This window comes from Notolepis coatsorum (genome assembly GCF_963971535.1).
Source record: "Notolepis coatsorum genome assembly, chromosome: 10".
Lineage (NCBI taxonomy): Eukaryota > Metazoa > Chordata > Actinopteri > Aulopiformes > Paralepididae > Notolepis > Notolepis coatsorum.
The window spans coordinates 11,706,981-11,730,414 of record NC_140174.1 but is presented as its reverse complement, the minus strand read 5'-3'; the positions used below and the strand labels follow the sequence as shown (position 1 = coordinate 11,730,414).

General features: G+C 42.7%; 1 protein-coding gene across 1 annotated transcript in view; it reads left to right on the top strand.

The window, feature by feature from the left end:
* The window catches only part of fam234a (family with sequence similarity 234 member A), a 51,322-nt gene extending 32,166 nt beyond the window's left edge, over positions 1–19,156 (top strand). The window contains exons 8-12 of the mRNA XM_084323874.1: positions 7,508–7,636; positions 8,647–8,728; positions 9,930–10,088; positions 12,973–13,075; positions 13,642–19,156. Of these exons, the coding sequence (XP_084180000.1) occupies positions 7,508–7,636; positions 8,647–8,728; positions 9,930–10,088; positions 12,973–13,075; positions 13,642–13,856 (688 nt within the window). The 3' untranslated portion in view covers positions 13,857–19,156. The remainder of the gene's footprint in view (positions 1–7,507; positions 7,637–8,646; positions 8,729–9,929; positions 10,089–12,972; positions 13,076–13,641) is intronic.
* Positions 19,157–23,434: the final 4,278 nt, after the last annotated feature.

Below are 23,434 nucleotides of genomic sequence, written 5' to 3'. Positions count from 1 at the left end.
TTGAGGCAGACTTGAGGTTGATGAAACCAGACAAAGGAGGAGGAGCCAATCCACACTTGATCTTAAAAACTAGGCAGACGTTTTGATAGAGAATCAGGTTTTCCCAACTAAACAGATTATACTAAACAACAGTTGAAAACGTACCTTTTTAATATTGCTTTTAATTAGTAACTCTTTTTATTATTTTTTAATCATCGATTTTATCCATTTTCTTTGCTTGTGATTTTAGACTGTGTGGTTTACTTTATGTTCTTTTTTTTGTATCTGTTATTATTCATTGTTTTATATTTATTTTATCATGTAATGTGAAGCACTTTGGGCTGCATCTTGTATGAAAAGTGCTATATAAATAAAGTTATTATTATTATTATATCTAATAATAATAATAATAATAATAATAATAATATATAATTATATATATTGAATGTTGTAGTTGTTTATTGCTTTACTGACATTTGCAAGTATACCAAATATGTCAATATCATAAACTATGAGCTTATATATTAATTATCTAACATGACATTAAACCCATCATAAACCTCCCTCTCCTGGGCTAGAACACTGCTGTTTCTCTGCATGTTGTCCCTGTACGACGGCAGACATGCGTACAGCTGTTATCATACATTGGAGGGGGTTGGGTTTGGACTTTTACAGGGGCCAGGATAACGTTATCAAAACAAAACAGTCAAAAAACAGGTAGAATACACTATTAGAATTAAGAAACCCACGATTACCTGGTTGTTTTTAACACCATAGTTTTCATATTTTCGCGATCATAGCGATCATGGTGGTGAATGGCATACTTATAGCAGAGACACTATATATAATGAGGAATTTTGAACAGATAAATCCGTAACACTAAAGATGGGAGCAACGACGAGTCCACATGGTATAATTTTTTGTGCGGCATGGTGGCGTAATGGTTAACACTGTCGCCTCACACTAAGAAGGTCCTGGGTTTTATTCCTGCGTTTGCAGGTACCCAGGTGGGGTATCTCCCGGTCCTTTCTGTGTGGAGTTTGCATGTTCTCCCTGTGCTCACAAGGGTTTCCCCTCCAGAAAAATATATAAACCCAATGGAAAAACATGCAGAAAACAGATCGCTGACGCTGTCGCGTCCCTGACGAAGACGGACAGCAGTCCCCGGGTGCGGCCCCACACCGCAACCCATGTCTGCTCCCAGCTGCCCTAATGTGTTCCGATGTGTTTTTCAAAAATCAACAGGGCTTTTGAGGTGATGAAATCACTGCGCCCAGGCAGCAGTGGTTCGGCAAAAAATAGTTCAGAGTAGAGTAGATATCTGCTTGGAAAACGAAAATATCTAAATAAAAGAAAAAAGAAGAAGAAGAATTTCTCCACGTGGTAAATACACAGGTCACAACATGTTTTACAGGAAGGTTTTGGAGTTGTATTTGGATCCTTTAATGTCTTAAATTGAACTTAACCTGGTTAGACACACAGAGTTAGAGGCTGTTTAGCCTTTAACCACGGCGGTTTCAGTCACATGACCACCTCTCCCCCCGGCCCCTCCTCTCCCTCATTCACTGAGCTCAGAGGAGCCTGTTGCTGTGCTGCTGGGGTCAGAGCAGCTGAGACAGTTCCTATTGGTCGCCTTTGTCCCTTAAAAAACAATACAAAGAAACTTACTGTGATGCAGGAATGTGTAAATGTGCTCCACACCCCCGTCCTCCTCCCGTCCTCTCCTCCCGTCCTCTCCCCATCCTCTCTCCCCACCCTCCTCCCGTCCTCTCCTCCCGTCCTCTCTCCATCCTCTCCCTGTCCCCCGTCCTCTCCCCATCCTCTCCCTGTCCCCCGCCTTCTCCTCCTGTCCTGTCCTCTCCCCCCGTCCTCTCTCCATCCTCTCCCTGTCCCCCGCCTTCTCCTCCTGTCCTGTCCTCTCCCCCCGTCCTCTCCCCTGTCCTCTCCCCCCGTCCTCTCATGATCTATACTATAGAGTAACATATGTCAGACCTGTCAGAGTGTTATTATCATCTATAGAGTAACATATGTCAGACCTGTCAGAGTGTTATCATCATCTATAGACTAACATATGTCAGACCTGTCAGAGTGTTATTATCATCTATAGCAGTGGTCACCAACCCGTCGATCTTGATCGACTGGTCGATCTTTGAGACTGTCCTTGTAGATCTTTCCATGAAAAAAAAAATAAACGTTTTTTTTTTTTTTTTTTTTATAGATCTTACCCCGAGAGTCCACATTACAGTTCTACTTTTGTTTTGATGTGAAAAGTGATGCTGCACTCAGCACTGACTGAGAAAGTACACATACAGTTCTACTTTTGTTTTGATGTGAAAAGTGATGCTGCACTTAGCACTGACTGAGAAAGTACACATACAGTTCTACTTTTGTTTTGATGTGAAAAGTGATGCTGCACTTAGCACTGACTGAGAAAGTACACATTACAGTTCTACTTTATAAAATGCTAATTGTAAATATGTTTGTCAATGTTAATAATATGAGAAAGTCCACATTACAGTTCTACTTTTGTTTTGATGTGAAAAGTGATGCTGCACTTAGCACTGACTGAGAAAGTACACATTACAGTTCTACTTTATAAAATGCTAATTGTAAATATGTTTGTCAATGTTAATAATATGAGAAAGTCCACATTACAGTTCTACTTTTGTTCTGATGTGAAAAGTGATGCTGCACTTAGCACTAACTGCACTTAGCACTGACTGAGAAAGTACACATTACAGTTCTACTTTATAAAATGCTAATTGTAAATATGTTTGTCAATGTTAATAATATGAGAAAGTCCACATTACAGTTCTACTTTTGTTTTGATGTGAAAAGTGATGCTGCACTTAGCACTGACTGAGAAAGTACACATACAGTTCTACTTTTGTTTTGATGTGAAAAGTGATGCTGCACTTAGCACTGACTGAGAAAGTACACATACAGTTCTACTTTTGTTTTGATGTGAAAAGTGATGCTGCACTTAGCACTGACTGAGAAAGTACACATTACAGTTCTACTTTATAAAATGCTAATTGTAAATATGTTTGTCAATGTTAATAATATGAGAAAGTCCACATTACAGTTCTACTTTTGTTTTGATGTGAAAAGTGATGCTGCACTTAGCACTGACTGAGAAAGTACACATTACAGTTCTACTTTATAAAATGCTAATTGTAAATATGTTTGTCAATGTTAATAATATGAGAAAGTCCACATTACAGTTCTACTTTTGTTCTGATGTGAAAAGTGATGCTGCACTTAGCACTAACTGCACTTAGCACTGACTGAGAAAGTACACATTACAGTTCTACTTTATAAAATGCTAATTGTAAATATGTTTGTCAATGTTAATAATATGAGAAAGTCCACATTACAGTTCTACTTTTGTTTTGATGTGAAAAGTGATGCTGCATAAGATGACTGCACTTAGCACTGACTGAGAAAGTACATAATAGTTCTACTTTGACGTTTTAATGTTGGACCAAAGCATTGCATGTAATTAGAATACAGGCAAATAAAAGTCATTTAGTTTAAAGTACAATCTTGGCTGTCTTTTTCTCTCAACGCTTCAATAGGTAGATCTTGCCTTCACCAAAAAAAAAAAAAAAAGTGATCTTGGGCTTAAAAAGGTTGGTGACCACTGATCTATAGAGTAACATATGTCTGACCTGTCAGTGTTATTATCATCTATACTATAGAGCAGGGGTCAGCAACCTTTTTGACATGGAGTGCCTGTTTGAAATATAGTTGTAACTAGTGTGCCTCAACAATATCCCATGCATCGTACATTTTCTTTCTCATAATCAGGTATTTTTAATGATAATTTTTACATTATTACATCATTATTGTTATTATTAACAATATTATTATGATGGTTGTATCAACCCTAAATCTGAGTTGGGGGGGGGGGATGCAATGCAGACAAACAGCTGCATACAGTACGACCATTTCACTCACATTTGCCCATTCATTTTTGGACACATCACACACCATCGGTGTGTGTACTGTACGTGTGCTGTCATAGCTCCACCTACAGGCCTAATGGAGAACACCAGGATGTGAATGGAGGGTGAATGTGAGGTATATCGTGTAAATAAGTTTTGATTGATCGCAAGACTTCACTGTAAAAAAAATTATAATAATAAGTTACCAGAACTTAAAAATATTGAGTTCAGTTACTGTGCATTAAGGTTTTCAGTTTTCAATCCATAATAAGTTAACAGAAAAATAAGTACACAACCACATTATTTCAACCTAATAAAACTATGTTTATTGTCATTGTTTTAAGAACACAAGTTGACTTGGTAATACTCACATTTTGAGTAAAAAGAAAAATGGCTTTTAACATGTGCAATGTTCAATGAAATAGAAAAATAAATAATAAAATTTGTTGATTAATCCCACTGGTCACAATGGTGACCGTAATAATGTTTTTGTTATAAGGCTCTGCAAATGTTACTGAATGATGTAGCAATGTATTTCCAGCTAAATTGAAATAATAAACAAATAAAGGGTCTCAATTAAATATGTGGTAGTAAAAAGAACCTGTGGGAGGATTTCAACAAGATAAATGCGACAACAGTGCAAAACATTTCACTATAATATTTCAGAGCAAAAAAATATATATATATATTATTATTATTATTTTTTTTTTTATGCTGCCCCTACAGGCCTAATGGAGAACACCAGGATGTGAATGGAGGGTGAATGTGAGGTATATCGTGTAAATAAGTTTTGATTGATCGCAAGACTTCACTGTAAAAAAAATTATAATAAGTTACCAGAACTTAAAAATATTGAGTTCAGTTACTGTGCATTAAGGTTTTCAGTTTTCAATCCATAATAAGTTAACAGAAAAATAAGTACACAACCACATTATTTCAACCTAATAAAACTATGTTTATTGTCATTGTTTTAAGAACACAAGTTGACTTGGTAATACTCACATTTTGAGTAAAAAGAAAAATGGCTTTTAACATGTGCAATGTTCAATGAAATAGAAAAATAAATAATAAAATGTGTTGATTAATCCCACTGGTCACAATGGTGACCGTAATAATGTTTTTGTTATAAGGCTTTGCAAATGTTACTGAATGATGTAGCAATGTATTTCCAGCTAAATTGAAATAATAAACAAATAAAGGGTCTCAATTAAATATGTGGTAGTAAAAAGAACCTGTGGGAGGATTTCAACAAGATAAATGCGACAACAGTGCAAAACATTTCACTATAATATTTCAGAGCAAAAAAATATATATATATATTATTATTATTTTTTATTTTTTTTATGCTGCCCCCTGTGCCTATGAAAATGCAGGCCTAGGGTTGCCTACCCCTGCTATAGAGTAACATATGTCAGACCTGTCTGAGTGTTATTATCATCTATAGAGTAACATATGTCAGACCTGTCAGTGTTATTATCATCTATAGAGTAACATATGTCTGACCTGTCAGTGTTATTATCATCTATAGAGTAACATATGTCTGACCTGTCAGTGTTATTATCATCTATAGAGTAACATATGTCTGCCCTGTCAGAGTGTTATTATCATCTATAGAGTAACATATGTCTGACATGTCAGAGTGTTCTTATCATCTCTAGAGTAACATATGTCTGACCTGTCAGTGTTATTATCATCTCTAGAGTAACATATGTCTGACCTATCAGAGTGTTCTTATCATCTCTAGAGTAACATATGTCAGACCTGTCCGACATATTACATTTAGTTCTTTACCTCTACTCTGATCATTTTAGTCTCTATATTTTATTGTCATTTCTATTACCCTGCCCATACAGTACCTGTACCCCCCCCCCCCCCTCCCCCGTGCTGCTATGACACTTGAATCCCTCAAGGGGATCAAGAAAGGAACATTAGAATAATCGGACACTGGGAAGCGGTTCGACCGGAGGAACCGGATCAGGTTTCTGTGGCGTTGGTTCAGAACCAAGTGGTGTTTGGTTTCTCAGAGGCGTCGTGGTGGAGATACTGAGAAAAAGCAACGGAATCGCGTGGCTTTTCCTCTCCTTTCTCTCCAGACGGCGTGGCTTTTCCCCTCTCCTTTCTCCCCAGACGCAAACTGTTCCAAAAATCTCAGCTCCACGACGGTTCAGATAAAAGAAACTATTGTTTTTGTAGTTTTAAAATTGTTTAAAAAAGAAGAAGAAAAAAAACGCAAATGCTAACACAGCCTACAAAGATTAATGGTGAAATGTGGGCGTCATAGCAGCATGGGGGAGGGGGGAGGGGAAGTACAGGTATGGGCAGGGTGATGGTAGAAAGACATAAATATAGGCAATAAAATGTAAATCTGAAAAAATAAATGGTGTAAACAATATAATTAACTCTGAATATAAAAGTAAACCGTATACACAAGGTAACCTAACTGGCATGATATACGTTGTAGTCCATAACTTTGTTAAGAAAGGTGCTATACAAATTATTATAGTTTATTATTATTATTATTACTAAATACCAATAATAATAATAATTCATTTTATTTGTATCGCACTTCTCAAGAATCCAAAGTCGCTGACCGTAGGCAGAGAAACAAATAAAAACAAAAAGGAACATAAGACCACAGGGGAAACAGGGAAACAGCATGCGATACAGAGAAACATAAAGCGGGGGGGGGGGGGGGGGGGTTATGGTTGGGGAAGGTTGAAGGCTAGGGAGAACAGGTGGGTTTTGAGGCGGGATTTGAAGGTGGAGAGTGTGGGGGAGTCTCTGATGGTCTGAGGGAGGGAGTTCCAGAAGTCGGGGTGCAGTGTGTGAGAAGGCCCGATCGCGTGTTGCTTTTTAACAGTGGAGCAGTGCAAGAATGTGACAATGTGACCATGTGACCGCGGCAGCGCGAGAGAGCGGCAGTGCGGAAATAGGCTATCTATTGCCATTCTCTAAGACAAACGCTAACCTTAACCAGCTCCTTAACAGCGCCTAAACTTAACCGTTCTAACCTTAACCAACTCCGAAACAATGCCTAACCTTAACCTTAACCATAACCATGCCTAACCTTAACCGGCGAAAGAATACACGTTAAAAAAAAAATTGATGGGATTCGAACTAGTCACCAACGGACCGCAGGACCGCTGCGCTGCCAGGTGAGCTGAGCTTCGAATTAAAATCATGGCTGATTAGGGCTACATAATGCCGCAAGCTCTGCCGCAAGCTATGCCCCCCCGCTCTGCGGTTGCCGCACCTGCCGCGGGGCGTGTCGCAGCCAATCAGGGAAAACGCGGAAGCAACGGCAGCACTGCTCCGCTGTTAATAAGCAATAGGCGGCCCGATCACCAACGTTTTTAAGTTTGGATGACAGGACAGTGAGGGAAGCAGTGGAGGAGGACCGGAGGGAACGGGTGGGGCGGTAAGGAAGAAGGAGATCAGTCAGGTAGGGGGGGGGGGGGGGGGGGGCAGGCTATGGAGGGCTTTGAAGGTGAGGAGTAATGTTTTGAAGTTGATGCGTTCCTTGATCTGTAGCTGATGGCTATAGGAGTGTCTTGTGCTGACTGTGTCTCTGTCCCCTGCAGGTCAGACTCGGTGAGGCATGTCTTGAAGACGGGGGAAAACCTGCTGCTGGTGACCGACCAGGAGGTGGTGATGTTGGACGGAGACGGTCTACAGCCACTGTGGAGAGTCAACACCAGCACAGTGCTCAGGTACAACACAGTGCTCAGGTACAACACAGTGCTCAGGTACAACACAGTGCTCAGGTACAACACAGTGCTCAGGTACAACAGGTACAACACAGTGCTCAGGTACAACAGGTACAACACAGTGCTCAGAGTTTTGAATAAACTTTATTTATCCATTGCATGCAAACGAGCGCCTGGTCGCACAAGTTTATTGTGTAACCACTAGGGGTCGGGTACCGAACTCTACTTCTAGAGTACTTTTTTTTTTTTTTTTTATCCACTTTTTTCTCCCATTTTCTATTTTTTCTCCCATCCCAATTTTTTTTGTATCATCCAATTCAACCCTCCCCTGTCACGGATGCTGTTTCTTGCCTCCCACAAGCCGGCTGCAATGTGGACTAAGTCATACATAGCACTAGTCCCCTCCGGTACTTGAGGTAACAGCAGTCGTATCTTTTCACCTGCGCAGCTCGATCTCTTAGTGGCGAGGAGTAACGCGTGGGAGGCTCACGCTGCCCCCGACACTTCCTGATTCTACTGCGCAGGCGCACCAACCGACCTGTAGGAGTCGCTGTCCACAACGCCCGATCCCCACCAATCAGTTTCCCACCCCCTAATACGGCCAATGTGTATTAGTACGGACGACCAGCTAAACTGAAAGCAATGTGGAGCGCTGGGATCGAACAGGCGATCCCAGCGTCTCCACATTCGTGGCGAGCGCCTTGCCCACTACGCCACGTAGCCGCCTACTTCTAGAGTACTTTTAAGGGTACCGACCCGAATTACATCGGTACAACAGAGTACCGATTCATGCTAGTATCAATCGGGACCAAATTTTGTTACCGACATAGAGAGAGACGAAAAAGGTACCGATACCGAATTCCATGAACTGGTACCGGTACTGGTATCAGTTAAAATGTTAACGGTACCCAACCCTAATAAGCAGGCTGGGAACACATGCAAATGTTGTGGCTTGTGAGAGATTTATACCAGTAATACAGATTCTCTTCTCATTGATTGATTGATTCATCCAGCGAGCCTTCCTTCGGTCACTTCAACAAAGACGGCGTACTTGACGTGGTGGTTGAGGAAGACACCGGCAACGACACGAAGAGGGTAGGTTCTGCTGTGCAATAACCCACCGGTTAACCAAGGAACCTAGACAAGAAGGAAGGGTCGTCACGTCATTGTAGCGTGTGTGGGAAGTGTGGAAACCTTCCGTTGAGCCAACATTTAGTTGAATGGGATCAGCCATCTCCTCGTTTATGACCATAGGTTATTACTTCGGATGTCAGAATCATAGGCAATTTGTTGCACTGTCAACTAGCTAACATTTGATATATTGGTTGATGTATATTTCCTAACGTTTGATATATCGGTTGATGTACATTTCCTAACGTTTGATATATTGAGTTACAATTTAGTCATTTAGCTGACTCTTCTATCCAAAGCGACTTACAGATTGTGAACAAGTCAGCAGGAAGGGTGCATCTCTGGCAGCTAAGGATCAGTGGTATTGTTTGTCAAACAGTATCGAGCTTGAGTGTATAGTAGTATAGAATGTGAACGGGATCGCCATCTCGTCATTCAAACAGGTTATTACCTCGGATGTCGGAATCATCTGCAATTTGTTGCATTGTTAACTAGCTAACGTTTGATATATTGGTTGATCTATATTTAGTCAGATAGCTGTTTTGAGATATGTGTGTTGGTTTGCGGGAAATTTGTTTTCTGAAGCCTATATTTTATGTCACTGTTTTGCGTTCTTGAATGGGAATTTATGCCCCCCCCCCCCCCCCCCCCCCCCCCCCCCGCTGTGAGCCTATGCCCCCCCGTTAGGTTCTGACGCCGACTCTGAGTCAGATAGCTGGTATATTTAGCTTATCCATGCATCTCCTATTGACCGATTTTATTGAATAATTAGTTTCTACTGGATTTTTTATTGAATCAGTTTGTATGTCTGTTATGAGGATCAGTATTTTATTTATTTATTTAGTATATATCTAGCATCAAATGGCTGTAACTGAGACCTGAGTACTGTATCTCCATGTCAATGGAAAAATGACAATAAACTTAACTTTGACTTTGACTATAGGCTTCAGTAGGACTGCCACTAACTGGTGTCTGGTACCAAGCAGAGCACAGAACGCCGGCATTCTGACCTGACGACCCTTCCTTCCGTCATAGTTTCCTCGCAGTTAACCAGGAAAATGATTTTTAGCTTAAACTACATCAAACATTCTCCAATGTGATGGTTTCCTTCATACGATCCTCTCTAACGGCCGCCCCGCACTGCCCCGCTGTGTGTTCCTGCCAGGTGGTGATCCGGGACGGCCTGACGGGCGGCACGCTGTGGCAGGTGGGCCTGCTGGCCAGCCTCAACTCCCCCAGGCCAGCCTCGGTCAACACCATCAACTCCTTCTCCGTCTTCATGTTCTGGGGTCTGGTCATCATGTCCCCGGAGACCAACTCCTCTGTGAGTAACCTCCACCCCCGCCCTTAACCCTTTCACTGCAACAATACATTTGCATCCATGTTTTGATATCTGCGAGGCAGGTGGTGAGGGTGGAAAGAGTGGCTGGAGTGATAGTTAACCCTTTCACTACCACACTACAAAGGGTTAAAGGAGTTAGACAAACAGTCCTCATATCTCTCCTAGTTACACACACAGTCCTTATATCCCCCCTAGTTACACACAGTCCTCATATCCCCCCTAGTTACATACAGTTCTCATATCTCTCCTAGTTACACACACACACACAGTCGTCATATCCCTCCTAGTTACACACACAGTCGTCATATCCCTCCTAGTTACACACCGTCCTCATATCCCTCCTAGTTACACACAGTCCTCATATCCCTCCTAGTTACACACAGTTCTCATATCTCTCCTAGTTACACACACAGTCCTCATATCCCTCCTAGTTACACACCGTCCTCATATCCCTCCTAGTTACACACCGTCCTCATATCCCTCCTAGTTACACACAGTCATCATATCCCTCCTAGTTACACACCGTCCTCATATCCCTCCTAGTTACACACAGTCCTCATATCCCTCCTAGTTACACACAGTCCTCATATCCCTTCTAGTTACACACAGTCCTCATATCCCTCCTAGTTACACACACACACAGTCCTCATATCCCTCCTAGTTACACACAGTCCTCATATCCCTTCTAGTTACACACAGTCCTCATATCCCTCCTAGTTACACACACACACACAGTCCTCATATCCCTCCTAGTTACACACACACACCAGCGTTTCCGTTAGCCGGTAATTACCGGTATTTGACCGGCAAAATCTGTTGAAGTCCGACATATTTAATCTCTCCGGTCATAGTGTCCGGTGAAAATAGTTCCCTCTGGGCACAGTTTGATTATTTGAATTGTATTTGGATGGGCTGGAGTTGGGTGGCCTATGCGATGAACGAAACAATCATTGCGTTTGTTGTCGTTGCTTCGCTCAGCGAGAGCTTGCTGCTGGATTTGCGGAAGGCATGCAGCTGCAGACCCACAGAACCCACCAGCTTTGCTGGCACAGTGCGGTCCCCAGACCTGGAAAGCTGCTCTGCGGGTCTGCAGCTGGATGCTTCTTGCAAACTAACTGCGGCCGGCTCGCGCTGATAACAGCTTTCATTGTTGGACCGGCTGCTTGGTGGAGCAACGATGAAACGAATGTAATGAATCGTTCGTCGCATGGGCTATTTAATTTTGGCCTGTTTTGGTACGGTTCGGGTGGTCAAGTTGTGCTTGGAGGGAGTTGTTTTCACCGGACATTATGACCAGCACCAAGTCGTTGGGAGGTGGAGATATACATCACGCAAACCCACGATAATGTTGCCGTCTCTCTCTGCAAAATTTCTCAGTTCTTCGCTTGATATAATTAATACAAATGTCCAATATAACGGAATTCGTTAGCTCATAAAAATGTGATTATAACAGACTGCTGTTTAGTGTCGGACCGACTGCCCACATACGCGGTCTATTTTATTTCAAGTCAGCAGCAGCACGGAGTATCGAGGGACTTATTTTATTTGGAATATATTAATGACTGTATACGCAAAAGTAGCGTAGTTTTAAGTAATAATATTATAAATCTACATGCCTTGAGGATGACATTCTTTATATAGCCTGCCTATCAATTGTTTTAAAGCTCAATAAACTATGACCGGAATTAATCTCATTTGTCCGGTAGATTGAAATCTTGCAGGTCACGGAGACCGGCAACAATTTTTTCTAACGGAAACCCTGACACACACAGTCCTCATATCCCTCCTAGTTACACACAGTCCTCATATCCCTCCTAGTTACACACAGTCCTCATATCCCTCCTAGTTACACACAGTCCTCATATCCCTCCTAGTTACACACAGTCCTCATATCCCTCCTAGTTACACACAGTCCTCATATCCCTCCTAGTTACACACAGTCCTCATATCCCTCCTAGTTACATACATACACACACTTGCTCAAGGGCACTTAGGCAGAGATGGTGGGCACCGTAACTGTAATACCAGCCACCCTTCGGTCACCAGCTCCCACATCCTCCCGTCAGTGGCAGGGATCGAACCGGCGACCTTGTTCTGTGCTCTGTGTTCCGCATGTCGTGTTTCCCTCCATGTCTCACCTCCATGTCTCACCTCCATGTCTCACCTCCATGTCTCCATGTCTCACCTCCATGTCTCCATGTCTCACCTCCATGTCTCACCTCCATGTCTCCATGTCTCACCTCCATGCCTCCATGTCTCACCTCCATGTCTCCATGTCTCACCTCCATGTCTCCATGTCTCACCTCCATGTCTCACCTCCATGTCTCCATGTCTCACCTCCATGTCTCCATGTCTCACCTCCATGTCTCACCTCCATGTCTCCATGTCTCACCTCCATGTCTCACCTCCATGTCTCCATGTCTCACCTCCATGTCTCACCTCCATGTCTCCATGTCTCACCTCCATGTCTCCATGTCTCACCTCCATGTCTCACCTCCATGTCTCACCTCCATGTCTCCATGTCTCACCTCCATGTCTCACCTCCATGCCTCCATGTCTCACCTCCATGTCTCACCTCCATGTCTCACCTCCATGTCTCACCTCCATGCCTCCATGTCTCACCTCCATGTCTCACCTCCATGTCTCACCTCCATGTCTCCATGTCTCACCTCCATGTCTCACCTCCATGCCTCCATGTCTCACCTCCATGCCTCCATGTCTCACCTCCATGTCTCCATGTCTCACCTCCATGCCTCCATGTCTCACCTCCATGTCTCCATGTCTCACCTCCATGCCTCCATGTCTCACCTCCATGTCTCCATGTCTCACCTCCATGTCTCACCTCCATGCCTCCATGTCCCTCCAGGTGGCGCTGAACGAGGCCCGCCGCTCCTACATGCTGCACCCCCACTACTCCAGAGTTCTGCTGGAGTCCACCAACGTCATGGACCACATCATCGCATTCAAAGGTGGGTTTCGTAGAGAGGCTACATATTGGGCTACTGTCATTTTGAAATAGGTGTTGATATCGTTAACATGGCCATTCCTAGTAAGTATTGAGCCACTGCACATTGTTGATGATAAGGGGTATGACGTATATATCATGCCAGTTAGGGTACCTTGTGTATACTGCACCTTGTATATATATACCGTTTACTTTTACTCTTACTCATAGTATACATTCAGATTCAAATTCTTTATTGCCTATATTTATTGTAATGTATAATATAACTGATGGGGCATACAGTTCTCATATTCTTTATATTCAGAGTACATTTTATTGCCTATATTTAGTGTCTTTCTGCCCATACCTGTACCTCCCCTCCCCCCTCCCCCACGCTGCTATGACGCCCGAATTTCACCCAAGGGGATCAATAAAGGAATATCTTATCTTATCTTATCAAGGATAAGTATAATTTTACCCTGTACATCTCTAGAATGTCCTTCTCTAAACAAACAAACACATTCATGAAGTCCTCTCGGTCTCGGCTCGCGGAGAAAAAGCGTAACGCTGTGTGTCCTCACTCACTCTCAGCCACCCTGTTGGAGCGCGGGCGCCACGCCTGCTACATCCTGCTGAGCGGCCCTCAGAGCGCGGGGGGCGCCGGGGGCCCGGTGGTCCTCAGCAAGCGGAAGCTGAAGCAGGACGTCCCCACCAGCCGGGTGCTGCGCATGGGCACCGGCAGCAGCTCCGAGACCAACGACGACATCAAGGAGGCCTTCAACAGACTGCGCTTCAGCGAGGACTGACGGGACGGGGAGTCCGCGGTGAAGCGCCCATCGCTGCTGCGGCCAAGTAGTCATAGAAGAGACCACTGCACTTCCGCGTTTACATGGAGCTCATGGGAGAGCGCAGGGGGGATGAAACGAATGGATGTTGATTAGACGGAGAAGTCCATCGGCACTTTCGCGGCCGAGCTATAGTCCCCTTTCCGCACCTACTCCCCAGGGGGACCCTGATGTAAACAAGACGAAAGTCTCTCTCTGGTCTGCATCCCCCTTAACAATTGTGTGTATTGAGCCGTACTGTACCCATTCTGCAATCTGTTCATTAAAGTGTTCAATCAATTCAATCAAACTCTGCATGCGCAGATTGCCAATTGGGGAGTAGGTGCGGAAAAGTGACTATAGCTCGGCCGCAAAAGTGCCGATGGACTTGGGGTTGGTCTCTCCGTGTTCAGGAGACTCGGGCGTATAGAAAAGTCTATTGGCTCATGTCTCCAGCACCCCCACATCCGTAGCTACAACCACTTACTGTACGTCGAGGCTCTAATCAAAATGTATTAATTTGATCCCCCCCCGTGCTCTCTCCCATGAGCGGAAAATTCCGGAAGTGTTGCGGTGGTCTATAACCAATGGTACAGTACAGTAGCACAACTTTACTTTGACGAGCAAAACTGTGCACACTAGCTATGATGACTGCCTTAAGACTGCTGCCAACCAAACTAATTCCTCGATTTAGACAGCCGGACAATCGAGCCATTAAAGGGGCACTTCACAAACAATAAACAATCCTGATTTATTTTGCACATAATCTCACACACACATCCGGACACAGTTTGCACACGTTCGATTTAGCTCGACGGTTATTGAGAGTAAATGAGTTTGCATGTGGCCACCACCAGTGAGGTCATCGGGGACGTTGAATGCTTGTGTTGTCTTAATAGCAGCTCCAGGAAATGATGTAGATGGAAAAAAATAGCAATGCCTTATCTTATCTGGAACTGCTATCCTATTGTTACATTGAGCTGTACGTTTACGCTCAGTTGTTTAGCTGCCGTTTTATCTTCGTGCCTCTGGCGGCTAAGAGTAAATGGTGTTGTTTGTCTAGCAGTGCCGAACTTGAGTGCTTCACTCTGAGTGCATAGTAGTATAGACAGGTTAGCATAGTAGCATAGTACATAATAGTAAAAGATGGTGAGAAGGTTAATTTTTTTGTTTTTAGTTCTTTTAATTCAGATATTGATTGAAAACGTGTGATTTTAGTCGGTGAAACGGGGGGAAAAAGCAGGTTCCAGCTGTCTTGAAGTTCGTTCCACTGCGGTGGAGGCGGGACAGAGGATGACCTGTAATTAACACAAGGATTCAACATCCACGATGACCTCACTGGTGGCCATATTCAAACTCATTTACTCCCAATTACTCTCAAACTAAAGGAATGTGTGCAAAACGGTTTAGAGATTACTGTACGTGCAAAAATAAATCTGCGTTTTGTTTTCCAGCGAAGCGCCCCTTTAGGCGTCCTCGGAGCTGACGAGAGGTCCGGTCACCCTGAGAGTTCAGTCCATCTCTACACACCTCCCCCCCCCCTTCTCCCTGAGCGTTCAGACTGTATCTACACACCCCTTCCCCCTGAGCGTTCAGACTGTCTCTACACACCTCCCCCACCCCCCCCACCCCCCTTCCCCCTGAGCGTTCAGTCTCACGACAACCACACTACACTACAGTGGCTGCTGTAATCACCGGCTGTGACGACCTGACTTCCCCTTTTGTTTTCCTTGCACCTTTCGAAGCACCAGTGCACTGCTGTTTTCTTAGCACAGACCATTGAGACGCTGACGTCTCTCGGTGGAGATTTACCGTCTATGCAGCCACGGACGTTGCGGTCGGATGTGCCAAAGGCGACGAGAGCCGTTGTATAACGCAACACATCATAGACTCCTAGGAACTTCCAGGTACTATGGCCTTAAAGGGACACTTTGACATTTAGAATTTCACGGTCTCTGTATATTTGCTTTTAAATATGTTTGCACAAGAGGGCGGGGCCGCGTATCCTGCGTTCCTTTGGAGCGCACTTTGTCTGCGTCGTTAGAAATGAACGCAGCGGCTGGGTAGCGTAGAGGTCTAAGTACTCGCCTACCACCGCAAAGACTTGTCAGCGGTACCTCCGGCTCGGTCAGTCGTCCCTACGAACACAATTGTCACTGTTTCGCGGGTGGGAAGCCGGTGGGGTATGTGTCCTGGTCGTTGCAAAACAGCGACTCCTACTGGTCGGTCATGGCGCTTGTTCAGCAGGGAGGGGATCTGGGGGAAATAGTGTGAACCTCTGCACGTGTTACGTTCCCCCAGTGAAACTCCTCGCTGTCAGGTGAAAAGAAGAAGCGGCTGGCGACTCCACATGTATCGGAGGAGGCGTGTGGTAGTTCTACACCCTCCCCAGGCCGACAGTGGGGCAATGTGCGCAACGACCAGGAAGGGAATTGGCATAACGACTAAATTGGGGGATGGGAGAAAATGATAGAAAGGCAAAATAATATCTATAAAATAAATTAACACTACGCGTCCCGGAAGATGCAATGAAGCGTGTCAACAGTGGGGGCAGTGTGGATGTGACCGTGTAACTGTGGATGTGTCGGGCTAAAAGGAAAACGGGTCTGAGATCTGTCGTGATCTCAACATAACCTCCTCCAGTGTCGTCGTGTTTTATGTTTACGTTGCTAATCTGGATAGTGGATACTGGATAGTTCACAAGGAAGATATTCTACTTCTGTATAATTCTGTGTCGGCCAGGGAGGATTCGGCCCTGATCTGCCTCCTAGTGGCTCAACTTTTTCAATCCTCTAGGTACGAAAACGCAGCCCCTTGTCTACTCATACGCATGGTTAAAAGCAAGTATACTGAGACTCTTAAGCTACGTTTACACTGCCTGCTCAATTCAGATTTATTGCTCAGAACAAATTTGTTTGGCTGTTCACATTCTTTTTTAAATGTGGCCAATATCGGATTTCAGTGTGAACTGGGCACACCCCTGAACTGACCCGCATGCGCAAATGAACAATAAAGAAGATGGACGTAAGAAATTGTGACGAATGTCAATCTAGAGTGACGTAAAAGTTGCATGAAACTCGCATGACAGACTGAGGTCGCATTGCAATATTTTTTTTATCTGACCTGTATCTGATTTAGGACCACATATGAATTGAATATATCTGATTCCATGTGATTTGCGCTGTTCACACTGTTATGAACAAACAAAAAGTCACATATGAGCAAAAATCTGATTTGGGCCACTTTTTGCCTGCAGTGTGAACATAGCCTAAGTTGGTCATTGTTCTTCCCAAGATCCCTGTCACATTGTGGGGGACATCTGCCTTTGAGTTTCCCTAAAATGGAACCACAGCATTGTTTGCATTCCCCTTTGTAACAGTGGAACGCTAACATTAAATTCCAGGGATAATGAAGGACAAATGCAGAAACGTTTAACCACAACGTAACAAGAGTCTGTGAAGAACAAACAAAAACTGTTACACATAGAAATGTCAAAAGAATACCTTCTTAAAACAGGGACGCATTACGAGATAGCTCAAACTTTGATATGTGGATTTTCTGGTACACTTTCTTTAGCACTACGAAACTTGTAACTTAAAGGTGCCGTAAGTGGTATTTATTTTGTTAAAATAAGTGTTAAATAGCTTTACATTCTGACAGCCATCACTGATATCCACGCTCCAATAAACGGTTTCGGGGGCAAGCTTCCTGCGTTGGCTGAAGCTCTGGTCTTTTCAACTCGCCTCAGTGCTGTTGTCCCTTGTTGTTTTTATAGATCTGAGTCATAAACGGTTTGGGGTTTGTGCTCCTAGTATTTCCTGCTGTCTGAAGCGTTTGGCCCCAGACTTGAATACGTGGCATCACACTGAACAGCCGAATAGAGTGTCTGGTCAGTAACATGGGTCTCCCAGACCCTCCGCTCTGCAGTAAACAGAAAATACATTTCCTGGTATCCTGTTCCCCACTCTATCCAATCAGGAGAGAGAACCCTAGATATTTTATATATATTTTTTTCACATATATTTTGTACTCCAAATTTGGAGTATTTTACTTGTTTCAAGCACATATTTGTTTTTTGAATTCTTGTTTTTATCAGACCATTTTTGCAGTGTGGAGTTCTCTCTCCTGATTGGATAAAGTGGGAAGGGATACCAGAAAATGCATGTTCTGTTTACTGCAGAGCAGGAGGGACTGGGAGACCCACGTTACTGACCAGACACCAGGCATATCCGTGATGGCGGTCGGAATGTTGAGCTATGTTACTATTATTTTAACACATGGACCACTTGTAGACCACTTACAGACCACTTACAGCACCTTTAAACAGATTTTCCAGTGAACCGATATTTGATATGTGACGATGGAGGCTTCGATAATGTTCTGTAACCTCGCGGTTGGATTTAAATACTTTTATGCATGAACTTTCTTCCAAAGATTACACTGTGTACCGCGGTGGCCTTGAGGTCCTGTGTAGACGACAATCCCATGACGTGTATTTTAGAATTGGGTTCTGTTACAATCCAAATGGCTGTAACTCGTTTTGTCTTTTATGCACCTGTTAAATATATATATATTTTTTAAAGACGTTTGATGGGGCACATCACCAAAAAAACGTTGATTTATTTTGCACATAATCTTGCATGCATCCAAAAACTCTAAACGGTTTTGCACACATTAATTTAGTTCGTTATTGAGCTGTAATTACATTAATTAACACAAGGATTCAATGTCCCCGATAAAATGGTAAATGGTGCACTTTTATAGTGTTTTTAATCCAAAGTGCTTTTAAATTTTGTTCCTCACATTCACCCATTCACTCACACAACGATGGCGGAGGCAACCATGCAAGGTTCCAACCTGCTCATCGGGAGCAATTAGGGGTTAAGTGTCTTGCTCAAGGAGGAGGAGCGGGAATCGAACTGGGATTACCAGACGACTGCTCTACCTCCTGAGCCACTGTCGCCTGGTGACCATATTCAAACTAATTTACTCTCATTAACTGTCAAACTAAATGAATGTGTGCAAAACTGTTTTGTGTGTGAGATTACGTGCAAAATAAATCGGCAGTGTTTTTTGGTGAAGTGTCCCTTTAACTTCATGGTTCACTTTCCCCTCCTCTTTAGAAAAAGGACTTTTAGAAAGTTGCCAGAATAATGTTTTTATTGTTTGCCTCACATTAATATATTGAACCTGTAGAACAGGCCCTCATTGGAGCTGGATTTTCCTTCTGATTTGACATGATTTCTGTTGGAATTTGAAACATAATAAATGATTTACTTTTAGAACAAGTCTAATATTTCATTGATGTTCTATCTAATGGGTCAGCTATATACTAATGAGATAGAAATGGACAGAGGACAACAAAATTCAGGGGTACATAAAAAATTGTATATTGTCATTTTCTTTGCTGGATTGTAATGTAAATCAGTGGTGTTTTCTTCCTCCCAAATATTAGATTAAAAATGTATTGTCATCATACAGCACAAGTACAGTACAACAAAAAGAAGTCTGGCATCCAACCAGAGTGCAAATGTAACAGTAAAGTGCAATAGTAATATACAGGTGATTAAACTGGGTATAAAATATATACATTAGTACTACTGAGTAATAGTGCTAATCAGATGTATGTACAGAGTTGTAGTATAATATGTACAGTGATACAGGTGTAAAGACACTATGGTAGTAAGTCATATACTGGCCAGCAGCGTAACTAGTAAGAGTAGGTAAGGGATATGTAAAAGATATAGTATCTACAGATGTACAGACAGATAAATATATATAGGGTATAAAATATATATACATTTACATTTTGTCATTTAGCTGACACTTTTATCCAAAGCGACTTACAAGTTCTGTACGACAAGTCAGCAGGAAGGGCACAACTCTATCAGCTGAGTAACAATGTCCATCAAAGTGTTCATGTTGATATGTTATATACATATATATATAGGCTTAGATTTGGTCTCAACATTGGGGGAGGTCCTCTCCCAGGAGATTTTGAGCATCAACCACTTCATCTCCTGCATTCTGGTGAACTTTTATGCACCAATCTGTGTCTTTTATGCAAAGAAATTCTGGTGGAAATGTCTTTTATTTATGTAAAGGAAAAGACAACATTCAGGTACTCGCTGACACAAATATAATGGAATATAATGCAGTAAGGCTCTCAGGCGTTCTGTATTGCTTTCAAATATTTATTCTTCTGTATTGTTATATTCAGTTGTTAAAAGGTGAGACATATATATATATATATATATATATATATATATTACCTCTCTTTTGGGGAGGGGGTCGTCTATCATATAGCTATATATTTTGAGGGGGACAAATACCCCCCCCCCCCCAAAACTAGGCCTACAGTATACATGCATACTGTATGTCTTTCACACTAGCCCCCATAAAGAATTATCATAATAAAAGGAACAAATCATCTTCCATATCTTAAACAAGAACTTGGTGCAGCCTTCTTTATGTGACCAACTGTCCAATTTTTCTGAGTGGCCTGGATGAATTCCGGTGTTCTGCTGATTTATGCTACCTATGCCGTTATTCATTGATATAATGGCGCCGCTACTAGTGGTTTAAAATGTCCGAAAATTAAGTTTGGCTCAACAAAACAAATTTAAAGGTACAGATACATTTACAGCTTGAGAACGTTGATCAATCTAGAATTTAATTTGTATTTCAAATCTTTATTTCAACTCGTAAAACACTGAGGTTTACCCTCATTTACAGCGACGACGAGCTTACAAAACAAGACAGTAAATATCCTAACCCAACCCCCTCCAATGTACAGTAATTTACCTAGTATGGTTTTGTCAATATTCCAATGTACAGTTTTGCTTGTTTGTAGTGTTTTCCCCCTCCAACCCCCTCCAATGTACAGTAAATTATCTAGTATGGTTGTCAATATTCCAATGTACAGTTTTGCTTGTACAGTTGTACAGTGTCCCCCCCCCCCCCCCAACCCCTCCTACCCACCCAACCCCACCCAACCTCCTCCAATGTACAGTTTTTACGTCAAATGTATATACTCCCTTTTCTGGACTCTTTTTGTATCACAAACGGTAATGTATTTGCAAATCTGGTATGTCATACATTTATAGATGTAGCAGTACTGTCTATCTGTATGTCATGGGCCTGGTCTACAAGATACACTACACGACCAAGGTACCCATGTACATGTCAAAATACTTCCCAAAGGTCAGTGAATACCACGATCACAACACCAGAGGGAGCTCCACAAATCATGTAAAACCCAGATTCGGCTCAAACAAGGGACTAAACACGTTTCGCAATTATGCCACATCAATGTGGAACGCCCTACCCAAAGCTGTAAAGGAATGTGAATCACTACCCACTTTCAAAAACACTCTCAAAGAACACCTACGGGAGACTGCAATTCGAAACTGGCCCCTACAAATGTCCTAACCCAGTTGTACAGTAAAGACCAAGTATGGCCTTGTCAGTATTCCAATGTACAGTGCCCCCCCCGTACCCAACCCCCCCCCCCCCCCACCTCCAATGTACAGCCCCACCCAACCCCACCCCACCTACCCAACCTCCTCCAATGTACAGTTTCTATGTCAAATGTATGTCAGTATTCCAATGTACAGTGTACAGTGTCTCCCCCCCCCCCCCCCACCTCCAATGTACAGCCCCACCCAACCTCACCCCACCTACCCAATCTCCTCCAATGTACAGTTTCTATATCAAATGTATATACACTCTTTTTCTGGATTTTTTTAGTATCACAAACAGTACTGTATTTGCAAATCTGGTATGTCATAAATGTATAGATGTAGCAGTACTGTCTATCTGTATGTCGTGTGTGTCATATGATGAATTGAAAATGGGGGACCCTGATGTAAACAAGACGAAAGTCTTTCTCTGGTCTGCATCCCCTTAACAATTGTATGTATTGAGCTGTACTGTACTGTACCCATTCTGCAATCTGTTAATACACTTTTCAATCAATCAATCAATCAATCATGTATGTCATATATGTCCTGATGAATTGAAAATGGGAGACCCTGATGTAAACAAGACGAAAGTTTTTCTCTGGTCTGCATCCCCTTAACAATTGTATGTATTGAGCTGTACTGTACTGTACCCATTCTGCAATCTGTTAATACACTTTTCAATCAATCAATCAATCAATCAATCATGTATGTCATATATGTCCTGATGAATTGAAAATGGGAGACCCTGATGTAAACAAGACGAAAGTCTTTCTCTGGTCTGCATCCCCTTAACAATTGTGTGTATTGAGCTGTACTGTATTGTACCCATTCTGCAATCTGTTAATAAAGTTTTCAATCAATCAATCAAAACAGTTTATCAGCTATTTGATAGGGCACAATAAATAACAATAAAAAAAAATCAGCTACGACGGTTACAAGTCGACACCCGACCCAGTGGTCGGAGATCATACTTTTAAGTGCAGCAAAGAAGGAAGAACCTTCAGCTTCAGTTGGGGGGCATTGCAGGTGTTGGAAGCATCAAGGGGAAAAGCAGTTTTTCCATAGTTTTTATCAAGGATATACCGTACTTTTCGCACTATAAGCCGCACCTGACTATAAGCCGCACCTGACTATAAGCCGCAGCAGCTAAATTGAATGATGTGTACATATATAAGCCGCACTGGACTATAAGCTGCACGTGTTTTAATGTTTAATTACCATATGTAATTAGCATTGGGACACAATACTGTCGGACAAATAACAAGAATTAACTCATTTACAAGTTGTATTAAGTTTAGCAAATAAGGGAACAGATAAATAACATTTCAATGCAGTCAAAAAAGCTATATTTTGATTTTTACATTTTCGGGTTTGGTCACGTTGAGTCACATATAAGCCGCACCGTTATATAAGCCGCAGGGTCGAAAAATGGGGGGAAAAGCCGCGGCTTATAGTCCGAAAAGTACGGTACTTAAAAGAAGGAAGGGTCATTACATTTACAACGCCTGTCATATAGACCCTGGCGTTGGAAACTCTGATTAATAGACAGAGTTTCTAAAAAGAGAGTATATACATTTGAGAGCATAGGCGGCGGGTATATAAGGCTAGGCGAGGCTATGCCTTACCCAAATCGTTATGCTGGGAATCTTGAAATGTATATAATATATGCGCAGGCTGCTGGCTATTGTGTGTGTCTTGTGCTGCAGCCGGCTGGCCGAGGTGTCAACGACGAGTGGTGTCAATCGGTGGCAGCGTTTAACATTCCAGGTACAGGCAGTAACCAATCACACATAGGCTCAGGTTAAATAATGTAGCCAATCACATCATTCACATGATCATCCTGATCCCGCAGGCCGAGTAAAGCAAACATCTGTGTTCTGAATCTCCACCCGCCGATTGCTTTGTAGCGAACACCAGCGCACTATTTTGAGTCAAATTTCAAAAAGCAAAATGGATATACAGTATTTTTCCAAGGCATAAACAAAGTAATTTAGAAGCTGCACCGGGCTGGCCCTGGACATAACTACGGATCACCTGAGGCTGTATGTTGTTTTATCTTGGCATAGAGGGCTTGCTCTAAGAGGACATGATGAGAGT